At 41.3% G+C, this 14,655-nt stretch overlaps 1 protein-coding gene across 1 annotated transcript in view; it reads left to right on the top strand.

The window, feature by feature from the left end:
• PLCL2 (phospholipase C like 2) overlaps positions 1-14,655 on the top strand; it is a 185,828-nt gene that overhangs the window by 144,016 nt on the left and 27,157 nt on the right. The window contains 1 exon segment of the mRNA XM_038570754.1: positions 3,166-3,241. Coding sequence (XP_038426682.1) covers positions 3,166-3,241 — 76 coding nt within the window.

The raw sequence follows: 14,655 nt of genomic DNA, 5'->3' as shown, positions 1-14,655 counted from the left end.
AAAAGATATAAACTGGCAGTTCCTCCTCCCCAAGGAAGTGGTGAAAACATTTAGTAACAGGTGTGGCAAGATGAATAATCTCTGCTAAGGTCTGGATATATTTTCTTCCTGCCTTCTCTGAGTTCTACTGTTTATTGTTGTGCTCACCTTCTCTGAGGCTGATTCTCTCCAGGATACCCCCCCCATAGGGTCGGTGAATACCTGCCACTGTTTACTTCCAAACCTGAAAGAAATGGCTTTTCACTGTGTTTGCATTCTCCACCCTGGTAGATTAGCCACCTTCATGTTTTATATACTGCTCATAAGTAAGGGGTAGAGTGTATATTTCAAGTCCAGTCCACAGAGCATCAACAAGACGCCATGACACCACGAGTACACCACCATTAAATATCCCATCTACCTCCTGTGGCTTAGGGGTATTTAGCTTTACCACACCCAATAGCACATGGACTACAATGGCAATGCCACATTTTGTTGTGATTACTGTTTGCTCATAGTTCTGGGTCAGCACCTATTCTTTATTCATTCACAGCACTTAATTCAGGGTCCCACACTCAGAGGACCTCAGTAAGTGATTGTCCCAAGAATAAAGGATTGATCATTCAAGTATAGAGCAAAGGAGGCAGGTGAGCTCCTCTCTCCAGACCCTTGAAATACATGTGCTATCCTTAAACCTTGCATTATATTTTAAGCTGAAAGTTGCCTAACTATGTAACCTTTGGTGATACTTTAAACTGGAAGAAGCTTCTAAGAATAATGATGTGATTTGTTGTTTCTTTGAGCTTCACCACACCAGGCTTTTCAAGTAAAACTAAAATTAGTAATGAATGTTTGAAACATTGACCGTGAACATCTGAAGGGAAGGCATACTCATACAGCTAATCTTGGGCTACCAGCAAATGCTCTGGGGAGGCCATTGTCACATCTGTTTGCAAGTGTCTTCATTATGATAGTCACGTGCATCCTTTCATTTAATCCTCACAACATTATGAAGGTAGTGTCTTTTATTAAACTCATTTTATAGGTAGAAAATTATGGCTCCATGATGTTTAATATCCCAGCCTAGGTGACAAAGCTAATGAACAGCAGAAGCAGGATTTTAGCCCATATAAATCTGTGCTCTTTCTGTCCCCGCGCCACCCCCAGTAAGAGTGTGTTTTGACCACCTCTCCCCCACAGGTCATCTATATGCGTGACCCTGTGCCTACTGCTGCTGATTTGTTCTCCTACATTCCTTCTGTTATTGCTCCTGTCTTGCCCATCTGCTTCATGACCAGGTTCATTTCATTGCTGCTATTTTTTTCCTCCTTTTTCCTGTTTGAGTGATGGAGGCACAGTTGGCCATTTCTTTGATACTGACCTGTGACAACCACCATCCTTGCTTAAAGAAGTCCTTGCTTCTTCGTATCATTCATTTGGCTTGACATCAAAGCTGAAAAAGGTTACTGATGACGGGATAAACCTTTTCAGTATGCAAATGATGTCATGGTACAAATGACTTTATATCAATGTAATTGAGCTCTTAACTATTCATTTTTATCATTGCCTGTTCAATATGTCAAGCTGTAAAATAGAATATTTTAATTTACAAGCATGACTCAGATCTTGAAGAATAAATGTGAAAATACTGAATTCCAAAGTGCAGGCTCTTCCATTGGGATGTGGGCTTCCTGAAGATAGAGGCTATATCCTGTAGGTCCCTGTGTCCCCAGTTCCTGCTCTGGGCCATGGATAATGAATGAAGGCATGAATGAGCACCTGCATTGGCCTTAAACCTTTTAGTGTTTACTATAATTTTCTCAGAACAGTGGACAAGTTGATAAATACCGTATGACTCATTTGAAGAATCTGGTGTACTTCTTAAGAGGCATGTTGATTATGCTTTGGTTTAAATAAGTGTAACTAGTCAAAATAGGGCGTTCCTTCTTTGAATTATACAAATAATCCAACCTACATATATTTAGTTTCTATAAAATAATGATTGTGGCAGTTAGTGATATGTACTATAAAGAAAAACAAAGCAGAATTTAAAGAGATGGAGAATGAGGGATTGCTGTTTATTACTTAAAAATGGTCACATAAAATGGATGAGTAATATTATAATGCAAAATATTGGGACATTTAAATACAAAATGTTGAGATCTATACTTAAGGCAAGCATCATCAATTGTACCCATTTGAGCTATGAGAACTGAATCTGGCTACCCCGGTTTCATAGTGATTTTAGAGCCAAAAAGATTACTTCAGACAGATCTTTTGGTAAGTAAAATAATTGATCAGCTAGCTATGCCCTGATCTTTTTTTTTTTTTTTTTAAATTCAAGCATGGCTGCTAAAACAAACACATGTAATTTGGAATAAGAACTCAAAATTGGATCTTTTATTTTTATTTTTTTTCAAAATTAGATCTTTTAAAATCATTGATAGGAACATTAAAAATACTAGTGTAAACATTGTTTTAAGGGGTGTGGGGGGGTTCAGTCGGTTAAGCGTCTGGTTCTTGATTGTGGCTCAGGTCATGATCTCACACTTGTGAGCTCAAGCCCTTTGTTGGGCTCTAAGCTCAGAGGAGAGTCTACTTGAGGTTCTCTCTGTCTCTCCCTCTCCTTCTGGCCCACCATCCCCTGCTCATGCTTACTCTGTCTCTCTCTCTCTCTCTCTCTCTAAAAATAAATAAACCTTCAAAACAATAAAATAAATGTTGTTTTTTGATCCTCATGGTAAGTTTTAAACTAATTTTCAGATGAAGGCATTTTAGCCTAAATGAGTAAGGTGTGTAGGTGGCAGAGCTTTCTATAAGATGAAGTTGAAGATTTTGTTAAAAACAAATGATGGAAAATATAATTTAAAACACAGATGTGTATACATGTTTATTTGTAGTTTCTCATACTGAAACAAACTCCATTCAGTATTGACTCAAGGTTCAAATTCAGTGTTGTACAAGCCTGACTATGAAACATAATACTCCCAACCTGTGTGAACCATTACATGGAATGCAGGATTTCTCATTGCGTGCATGCACATTTGAACTGAGTGGTGGGAAGTGAGATAAAAGAGCATTTCACCCCAGCACCTCAACCTGTTTATAGAGGAGAGCCTAATGCACGTGTGTAGACTGGGACGTGGGTGTCAGGTGTAATCCCGTGTCTGGGTGTTCTCTTTGCAGATGATCCAGTCTCTCAAAGCTGTCATTGAAAATGCAGATGCTGTGTATGAAAAGATTGTACACTGTCAGAAGGCAGGTAAGCCAAAGTTTGTTTCTCCTCTTTAAAATAAAATCAGCCACATCATCTATTTAGCCTTTCAAACTACTGTGTCTTTTTGACACTATGTCTAGGAAATCAGATATAAAAATTATTTTTTCCAGTGTAAGGAAAACACTCATTCATGGCTTCTCAAGGCTGGATAACAAAATCACCTGGGAGAAGCTTTTGAAATATCCTGACATAGGTCTGGGGTGTGGTTGCAAAATTCCTACCTGTTAGAAGCTCCCAGATGTTTCTAGTGAGTGGCCAAGACTGAGAGCTGATACACTGACGTCCTTCCCAGTGTGCCCTGCTGCTGACCCTCCTCTAGTCCCCCATGACCTTCTGGCAAACAGTGGGGAGGGTGAATGAGGCTTGAGCAGAGAGAGAATAAGCTTTTCGAGAGGAGAGTGGGCATTCGTTACAATCTCTTGACACTTTTCAATGCACTGGCATGCTCAAGTGCTGATGAATTCATCTATTTAATATCAAAATGTTATACCGCATTATAAAATGCTACCATCGAATTAATTTTAGTTGAGATAAAACCACAAACTCAAGTATTCTGCATTGTAATAAGAATAGACAAAATGGAATTCTTTCAATTTTTACGTTTTGTTTGGAGCATCATTTTGGAAGATGTTACTATGGAGAATATTTGTAATGTACAAATAACTGTATCTGTCCTAAGTTCTAAGATTTCTGGTTGCCATTCCTTTTTTTTTTTTTTTTTTACTTAAAAAAAAAAAGTTTATTTTTTTGTAATCTCTACACCAAGTGTGGGGCTCCAACTCACTACCCCAAGATCAAAAGTCATATGCTCCTCCAACTGAGACAACCAGGCACCCCTGGTGGCTATTCTTTAAAATTAAGAGACTATAAATATCATAAGTGATAGGGGCTAAGGCCTGGAAAAAAAAATCCTCTCTTTATCTCAGAAATGAACTCGTTAAAAATAGATCAAAGAAAAGATACATGTGACAATTTTCTCTTTTTGGTATTTATTGAAGGAATATGCACATTAGTGACTAATCAACAGGCAAAAATCCTCATCTTGATTTACTCACTTGTTCTTTCTACTTTTAGTCCTTTTGGGGCTAATGCTCCCTACAACCACAACTAGAACAAGATACTTCAAACACCATTTTTATCCTCTCACTTTGTACACAAAACCATCCAGTAGCTGACCAGAGTCTGTTGTATCAAATCTAAACTTCTAACTTCCCATGCAAGGTTACCTACTTACCAGCCAACCCATTTTGCCAATACTGTATAAAATTTGTTAAATCATCTGTTCATTCATTTAATAAATATGTTTTGAACTTCTACTATACCAAAGGTACTTGTAAGAGCTATCACATATCAAAATATTAAAAAATAAACAGGATTAATGTTTGCCTTCTAGAACCTTCCAATCAAGCAGGAAATATGAAAATAATCACACATACTCAGATGTATTGAGTACTTATGCTGTGTTACTCCGGAGTCTGAATTTGGTTTGTGGAGCCGTAGGGAGCCATTGATTTTTGAGCAGAATGGGAGAGAAATTGAACTTTAAGGTGATGATAGCTGTGTGCAGAGAATTTTCATGGGCAGAACTCAACTGGGAGGCTGTTGGGAGCAGTGAGAAGGGGGAAGTGATGGTGTGCATCCAGCCTGGCCTTGAGCAGCTCTTCTGCCTTCCCAGTGTGTTTCTCCTTAGTCAGATTTTCACAACCCTCTCCTCTGTCTGCCAATCTGTACATTTCTTCATTTTGTCCACAGTCTTCCAGGAGACCTTTTATGATTGCAGGAGTTATGTTACCTAAACATTTTATTCAGTCCTGCGGAATGTGTTTGGTTCAGCTCTCAGACGTTCAATTCCTATATGTTTTATTAATATCCTCTTCTAAACAGGCTAGTAACCTGCTGTGCCATAGGTTTGCATATTGAGTTACTCTGCATATTGAGTTTGCATATTGAGTTGCATCTTGTAGTTTACTCATGACACCTGTACTAACATTCTGCAGAATAGTCCCTGGAATACTAACTGACTAAATGTGATTTGACTTGTATTAAGGATTTAATTCTACTAAATGCATGAATTATCAGGAGAATTGTAGACTGTTAGAATCTGAAGCTGCATTTATCAGAAAAAAATAACTATTAACAATTTGAGTTATTGCCAAGTCTTTGCAACTTCACTGGTTTGCATTTGACCATTTCTAGCATATGCAGCTTTATGTTGTTGTTCTGCTTAATTTTAGTAAGGGATGTATTTGCTTATATTTAAAAAGCTGAAGAGTCTTATCTATTAAGAATTTTGCTTGGAGGGCAAAAAAGAATAACCACTGTGTAATGGTTCATGTTGCTCTGGGTTTGAAGATCTTGAGAAGCACGTAACGATTATCTTTTGGTTTCACAGTTACTGCTGACTGCCTACACAGCCCTTCTGTTATCCCAAGTGCTTATTTTAGAGTCCTTGATCTTTTGTTTCTCATATTTACAGTTATCGGAAGGGCATATAGTCATTAGTCATATGAAGAATTGCTAATTTGTATTGCTCAAAAACATTTGCATGAGATTTTACTTCTGATAAATAATTGCTATTGTGCTTGCAGAACTTTAGTCTGGCAATGACAAAATGAAGATACAGGTACCAAAGTGCTGTAAGAGAGGATTATTTTAGAAGCATTTCAAACTCCTAATCACAAATTTATATTCTTACTAGATAAACCTTCCTCTAAACAGCTAAGTGAAGTGAGGAGTCACGCTGCCACCTCCAGCCACATGTTAAAAAGCGTGCCTAGTTTGGACAGGTTCAGACTCCCAGCTATGTGATTCTTTTTTTTTTTTTTGAGATAAAAATATGTTTTGCCAATGGTGTTCTCAGGAAGAAGGGGATAAAGCAGGAGAAGAATGCTGAGAAGTGAAGACCCACCCCCAGCCAGGGTGGGCTAGGAACTTAGAGGCCTCCGGATAGGCGGGCAGATGGCCTGAAGGGACCCTGGAGCAGACAGTGAGAACAACCAGGAGATGGGCAGTTCGGGCAGCCTGTGGAACCTACTCTCTTAAGGGGAGAATATTGCCACAGAGGGCTGGAGGGTCAGAGGGAAATCTTTATAAGAAAGCCATGTCCCTAAAAATAGGAAAGATCTACTGAGGAAGTGAAGAGGAAGACATGAAAAGATGAGACAGAGGGTAAGGAGGGAAGAAGTGAGGAGGGTAGGAATCCAGGACAGTCAGGAAACACTTGACCTCAGAAAAGGGGATGGACCCCTCTTTCCAGACACTCCAGAAAGCTGTGATATTCAGACAGATTCCATCGGGCAGTGGATGAGGACATAGTGGACATAGTGCCCTAGAAGGGCACTGGCTTTGGGAGTGAGGGAGTGAAGGGGGCGCCCAGGGACAGGGGCAAGAGTGTGGGAGTGCTCTGGCAGGGTCACACACTCTAGTGCCAGTAGAGGGACAGATGAGATGTGGGATGGTACAGGAGTGGTGTGGGGCAAGGGGGTCTGGGCCGACGTGTGAGGGAGAGAAATGGGTAAGTAATAAACTGCATGGCTACACAAGCATGAGTATGCATAAATCCATGAGCATAGGTGAGCACACTCACACTCTCTCTCTCCTAATGTAATGCATGCTTGTTCTTCCAAGAAATAGCGAAGTAGGAGATGGGTGAGGAACACATGCAGGGGAGCCGAAACAGGAACCTACAGAAGAAGAATTTGCATTAAGAAATGCTTCATAAAAGTTCTTTAGAAAGTTTGTAAAAAGGTAGCTAGGTTCTTTCTGGGGAAAAGTCTTTTTCACTGTGTAATATTTATCTCTTTCTCTCTTACACTGGCCAAAAATGGCAGGCTATCTTTGAATTTTAATTTCCTCTTTAGTTGCTGCATTGATCTGCTTCGTAAAGGATAGAAAGATGATGTAGAAGAAAACGCTAACTGCTTTGCTTCAGTGAGTTCGATGTTTTTATCTGGTGAATTTAAATGGAAAATAATTTGCTGTCTGGAAAGGAAAAAGAAATCAATGACATACTTCTTGTTAAAGATGGTGAATTAACACATGCACCTCATTTCCCCTCCCTTCTGAACCTCATTAAAATGGCAGTAAGGGTTTTTTGTTGTTGTTGTTTTTGTTTTTTTTTTTTTTTAAGGCATAAACCCATAAGGACAAAAAAAAATGTGAGGAACAAAATTTCTGAAACTGAAAAACACTGGAATAAGTGATAATTGACTTAGATGACACAAGAGAGCTGAATCTGAGGCTGATTAGCTGGGCACGGGCAGGCAGTCTGGTTTACACTGCAGACCACCTCCACCTGCCACCTGCTCAGATGCCCCTGCATGTTGGAGTAAAGGTAGGGATAAAAGAGAAATGTCCAAAAGCTGGGTTAGGGAGCAATTAGACCCCAGAAGGCTGGGAGACTACATGTGTCCCGACAGTGGAGATGTTAAAATAGCAAAGTTTCCATCCTTCATTTGGGAAGTTAAGTAGATAGTGCTCAGGAGGAAAAAAAAAAGTCTAAACAATATAAACATGTTACTTAGAAATATGGACATACACATTAAAAAAAGGAAACAAAAAACTGAGCTAGAAGGATTGAATATAACTACTTCTAGAAAGGGGGAATGGGTAACAACTATTTGGCTCTTTAAACCATGTGCATAATTTTGATAAAAATTAAATTACTAATAAATTTAAATTTAATTTAAATGATTAAAGTAAAAGAAAAAAAAAAAGAGGAAGGAATCAAGGACCAGAAGCTGCCACAGGAGTCCCTGACTGAGGATGTTCCAGGAGAAGACATGGGCCATAGTCCCAAGGCATGAGGGGCAGCATTGAGTGATTAGGTGAGGTTTCTGCCAAGATCTCCAGCCGGCCCCCCTGGCAGCATGGGTGGGCACAGTGCACAGGTGATGGCTGGGTGTCTTGGGGCGGGCGGGGCAGGGGGGAGGGTTGGGGGGGCGCACGAGAGCCTGGTTCCTCTTCTAGCAGGAGAATTGGTTCTGCCCTCTTTTTGAATGACAGAGGAAGATCAAGCTCTCAATGAAAGAAACCCCTGCCCACCCTAGAGCTATTTAAATAGAAGTGCCTTTTCTAAAAGCTCTGTGGGCTTCTCATGCATGGCAGGGTCGCATCATTACCAAGTGGGATATAAGCTAACTTCCCCAAATAATGAAAGCTTTCATTACCCTTCATTTTAATCCTTTTAATGGAATACTTTCTATAATAGATTCTGTACATCCCTGCTTCCTTAAATTTGGTTTGGCAAACAATCTGAACTTTGGTGACTGAGGGTCGTTTTGAGAGGCTTCTGTTATCTTGCAGTTTAATGGCAAGTCCCCCAGGAGCCTGTATGTCCTGGAGGGCCCCTAACCCTCTCTGTCGGCTCAGATCCTGTTCAGGGTTAATGGTTTATTTGTTACTTCCACTCAATTTTCACTTCCTACTGCTAATTTGTACTGTATCCGACTGCCTATTAGTACCCTGGACTCTTTCTTTCCTTTCTAATTTGCTGCTTCTAGTCTGCTGAGCAGTTGGCATCTCCCCTGTGGCCCAAGCTTGATAGATTTGTCTCACTAAAAGCAGGTGAGAGACCGACGCACTCCCACACGGAGAGAACAAGCAGAGCATCAGACCAGGCCTGGGTTTGATTGCTCCTTTTTTATTTTGCAAACTCCTCCCATCTCAGTGTGTTCCTAGGGGCTGGGGTTACCAGATAAGCAACCTGTCACCATCCATCACGTGCTTTGTTCACATCAGTGTCTTACCCAGCACAGGAAACAGAAGCATCTATAAGATTTATCCTGAAAGCACCTCACAAATGTTCTGTTTGAAAAAGTTTGCAAATAGAGACCTGGGAGCCTATAACTTTTGTTTTCATTTATGTCAGGATGTTTTGCAGCTGTGTCTTGACAGAAGCAAGAGGTTCTTCCCTGGGGATCCAGAGACCTGTATTCTTGTGTTTTGCTGTGTGATACTGGGTTAGTCACTACCCCTTTCTGTCTCTATTTTCTCCTTCTAAGGGACATTGGAGTATTTGATCTTCTCCTGACCACTTCTAAAATCTTCTGAAATGCAGTGACCTAAGACCAGTTACCTAATTACCAATTTTGGAATGGCTTGATTACAGTTACTTAAAAAGATTACAAGATTAAACAAGTAATCCCATCCAGGGGCATGGGGATACTGAAAGTGCAGCCCATCAGCATGAGTTTCAAGAGGGAAAATCAATGCCTAACATCAAAGCCGAAGAGTGACCTCTCTGAAGGTGGGATACAGACCTGGAGTCAGACCCCATAAGTTCTCTGGGACTCTCAGCATCTGTACTCTTCTTAAAGAATGGGTGTTGAATTGCCAGATCCTCCCCCAGGCACTTGAGTTAACTCACAGTTAGTGAAGCCATGGGAAGCCAAGAGGTTGCAAGGTCCGCAGTGGCCAGGCCAGTCTGCCCTACCTGCCCTTTTGTTCCACCAAAAGGAACCTTCATTGCTGATTAGAGAGAATAGAGAGAATGATCACAAAGGTGACAACTAGGCCAATTCAGAACAAAAAAGTTTCAAAATAAGCACTCCGTGTCTATAACCCTCTGCCTCACCACACCCCTCTGTTTCCTGTACCCATCACCCATCCCATTTTAAGATCCCCACATCGTCATATTAATGGTATTTCTAAGTGTGGTTGTGGTCACAACGAAGCACATGGTGTAAATAATAAGTACAATGGAAGTTTAAAGAAAGGGGTAAGCCCGGAAGGTTTTGTTGGTAGGGAAGGAGGTAGACTTGAATCTAGGGACTTGAGGGCATGGAGGATCCATGGAGGCAGAGCAGAAGGGAACAGGGCTTTTGAGGCTGGCCAGAGTGTAGAAGTTCTCATTATCAAGGTGTGCTTTCTGTGCGCATGAAATCTATTGTCCTGGCTAACGGGAGATACTTGTTTTAGGTAGCCTCAGAAATTAGGAGTGGAACTAGAGCTGGCTTCAAAGGATGGAAGCCTTTTAATTCAAGGACAAAGTATTTGGGATTGACTTTCTAGGACAGCATTTCTCAAAAATAGATTCAAGGAACACTAGTCATACTTCTCAGCAAAGGATCTCATCGTCAAATTCTCATAGCAAAACTGATTCCTCTTTGGAGATTCTCAGTACACATTAGCATGCTAAATATCTTCCAGGTTAACTCAGTGTGTCCTGAAGGTACATAGTTATAAAGCCTTTGTTTCAACTCCTGTCAATGTCTGGAATACTTTAGGAAACTGCTATAGATGGGGGTGCTAAATAGTTTGGGACAGGCTTGGGGACTCATTGGTCTGGGGACTCTGCCCTTTGCCCTATGCTTTCAGATGCTCCCTCTGGCAATGGAATGGGAATGCTTGCAATGTCAGAATAGGAAGGAGTTGATTGTGAAGGTCTGTTTCAAGTTTGGTGAGCATGATCACAGTAGGATGGCACTGCTATAACAAATACTACAGACCGGACAGTTTATAAACAACAGAAATTTATTTCTCCTAGGTCTAGAGGCTAGGAAGCTTAAGGTTATGGTGCCAGTAGATTTGATATGGTGGCGGGTGACGGTCCTCTTCCTGGTTCATAGATAGCACCTTCTTGCTGTGTCCTCACATGGTGGGAGGGTCTAGGAAACTCTCTGGGATCCTTTTTATAAGGACACTAATCCCATTCATGAAGGCTCCATCCTCATGATCTAAGCAACTCTCCAAAGCCCCACTTCCTAATACCATCACATTGGGCATTAAAATTACAAAATATAAATTTGGAGGGGGAAGCAAACATTCAGACCTTAGCAGATGATCAAATGGAAAAAGCTAGCAAGTGTTGAAGCAACTATAATGAAGCTTGGGATGGAGTCAGGCTTACAGATAGAATTGGTGTCATCCATATGGAAGTTGGATGAGTTCTCTCAGGAGGAAAGAATTGGGAGGAAATACTGAATATTTGAGGAGATGATTATGAATCTGTAATTCAGACTGGTTGTTTTACTTTCCCTCAAGTCATAAAAGCATTCCCAGCACACCTGATACCATACAGTTCACTTACTGTATATTCTTGCAACTTGAATATAAACTACTTGAAGGCAGGAGTTTATTCATCACGTATCCCAAATTCCAACAATAGTGCCTGATACTGAGCAGATATATGTTGAGTTGAATTGAAGGTTAAATGCTGCATTTATTAGTTCATTCCTTTATTCACTACTTATGAGGTCCTTACTCCCAGTATGGCAGAAGCTGGAAACTTGGCTCCTTGTCCCTGGGGGGTGGGGGGGAGAAAGAGGGGGCTCCAGGTGGAGTGTTTGGAGACATGCCTGTGAAGAGAGCCCCCCTACACAGCGTATGTCATGCAGTAGTAAGAGGACACTGCTGTGCAGCCACAATAGCATGCCCTGTGATGAACTCTGTCGGGGGTGATCAGGGAACCAGATCTCAGAACAGGAGTTGAGTCTGGCAGGTGGTTTGTCTGGGAGCAAGGCTGGTTGGGACAGGAATTCCATGCAGGGAGAAGAGTGCACACAGGGTGACACAGGATAGCCCACGCCAGCAGTGGCCGTAACAAAGACGGGAGCCGCAAATGAGGCTGGAGGTGTGGGCAGGAAACAACACAACCCAGAAGCTTGAACATAACATTGAATGACAACAAAAAACTTGACATATTAGACTGCATGAAAAGAATTCTATATAGCAAAAACTATCAGGAGCAAAGTTCCAACAAAAACTACAAACAGAAAAAGTGTTAGCAATACATATCACAAAGAGCTAATGTCCCTACTATGTAAGGAACCCCTAAAATCAGTAAGAAAAAGTCCAACAATCCTATATTCTTGCAAAGAATTTGAACTCTTTATGGTAAAGAGAACTTAAAAGACTAAAAACAAAATGAAAAGATGTTCAGTCTCATTTATCAAAGATGCAGATCTGTTCCAGGGACAGTTATGAACAAAAAGTCTAAATCCCTGCCTTTGTGAAGCTGAAGTCTAGTTGTGGAAGACAGAAAATAAACAAAAACCAAATAAATAAAACATTTAGGTGTCAGGCAGTGGTGAGCGTTTCAGAAACAAAGACAGAGAATGGGATTGAGAGTGCGCAGAGTGCAAGCAAGACCGCTCTTTTAAATAAAGCGCTCTTGGAGGACCTCAGTGACTTTTGACAAAAGCATGATTGGAGGTGGAGAGCAAGCTTTCTAAACATCTGGGAAAGGGATGATCCCAGGAAGACTGAACACAGAGACCTTGAGGTGAGAGCATTCATGTGTCAGCGGAGGAATGAGTAGGCCAGCGTGGCTGCAGCGTCTGCAAGGACAAGGAGGCACAGAGGGGTAGGAGCCAGCATTAACAATGAGCTGGAGTTAACAGTAGGCCAGACACCTGGGCTGGCTTTGTTCTCAGTGAGAGGAGAGGTCTTTTCCTAGGCCTGAGAAGAGGAGTGGCTGCAGCAGAACATATGAGGATAGGGCATGGGGTGAGAGCAGTGGCTGGAAGACTATTCAGGAGGCTCTTGCAACAATCCAGCCCAGTCTGTGGTTGTGGTCGGATGGATGGTAGTTGGGGTGGAATGATGTGAAATGGTTACGTTCTGGATATTCAGCTACATTTTGGATATGTCAGGATTTATGGTAGATTGGATGTGGGGTAGGAGGAAAGAAAGAAGTCAGTATGACTGCAGGATTTGGGGCTGGAAAGAGGACACTGCTATTTACTGAGGTGGGGGGAACTGAGGAGGAGAGGCTCGAGAGGGAACGTTAAAGATTTGGTTTAGACATCTTAATTTATGCCTGGCTGGATTCCATGTCTGGTAAGAGGTCCAGACTAGAGGAAATGAGTTTAGAATCCATAAACGCAAAGGTATCTTTTAAGGCTGGAGACCCGACGTCACCTAAGAAGTGACTGTGGCTGGAGAAGACGGAGCCCTGTCCCTCCAACATTGAGATGTCAGGGAGGAGATGTGTAAGACCAACCACACGAGGTTAGGATATAGCCAGGCAGGAAGGAGGAGGACACTGTGATCTTCTAGAAGTTGAGTAAATGAAGTATTTCAAGGAGATGCCACTTTTCATGCATCAGATCCAAGTGTTTATATCCAAGACGTCAGAGTTATATCACACATGGGTCATGATGGATTGGTGAGGATATAGGGGAAACCAATACCTGTCCCATTGTGGGGGGGCCACGCCTAGGGAGGACCATATGGCAGTGGACATCAGATTTATAAGTATGTGCAATTTGAACCAACAATTCCATTTTTTCAGAGTTTATTCTACATATATGATCACATACTTGGGGGAAGGACAATATGTACAGAATTTTCTTTGCATTACTGAGAACAAGCTTAACATTACACCCTAAATGTTCAATAGGAGAGCCCTTGTTAAATACATCCTGATAGAGCCACATAAAAAAACATTATGCTACCATAAAAGAGAATAAAATATAAACCTGTATATATACGTTTACCTGCACCCACACATGCTACGTACTACACTTATATAAGGAAGATCTTATATATACATACAGGAGATATATATCCTGTGTGTGTGCGTGCATGTGTGTGTATTAAAACATATTATTTTCAAAAGCAAACAGTGTGTGCTATTTGCTAAAATTTGTTTTAAAAGGTGGGGTAGGAGAATAGGGCCTGTGTGCTTATGAGGACATCCGTCTGGGAGGATACCTATGGGGGAGTAACAGCAGTTGCCTGATGGGAAGGGAGCAAGGAGACTGGGAAAGGAAAGATAAGACTTTTCAGATTGCTGAGTCATATCACAATATTATCTGTTCAAAAATTTAGATAAGAAGAGGTACAAAAAGCAAGGGAGGTGCCAAACTGTGGTAGAGAGGAAGGATCCGATTTAAGAGTGGCAATACAAACAAAGATGTCCTAGGTTTAAAAAAACAAAAACAAAAAAACACTAATCTTTGAGTATAATTAGGGGGTGAAGGTGGCCTTTTTACTTCTCAATGAAATGAAATGGAGAGGGTCCTGCTATAACCACATCATTGCTCCTGTGACCCCACCCCATGTGCATCAATCACATGGCCACGTGTTGAGGATGGTGGCGTGGCACTTGGATTCCACCAAGAACTGAAAGTTATACAACTTCCTCTCACCTAGATTCACCCAGATGGAGCAGGCTGGCGGAGGAAGGAAAACCTCCCTCGTGCAATTCATTCACAAAGTGTACTGCTGTGGATGTGGCATTCTGGGGATCTTGTCATCCATCTGGGTTTCATGGATATATTTAAGAGACCTGGTTTATCTCTTCCACCTCGTGTGGAACGGGATTTAACAGCTCAGAAATCCATCTTAAAATAATTTGGCTTTTGTTAATGCCAAGATAGGAAAGAAGGCCAAGAAAAAGAGACTACCAACTGGAGCTATATGAAAAATAATTAGGCATTTCCATGTCTCCATGG

This window comes from Canis lupus, chromosome 23 (genome assembly GCF_011100685.1).
Source record: "Canis lupus familiaris isolate Mischka breed German Shepherd chromosome 23, alternate assembly UU_Cfam_GSD_1.0, whole genome shotgun sequence".
NCBI lineage: Eukaryota > Metazoa > Chordata > Mammalia > Carnivora > Canidae > Canis > Canis lupus.
The sequence above is the reverse complement of the archived record's forward strand: the minus strand, read 5'-3'. Positions and strand labels throughout refer to the sequence as shown.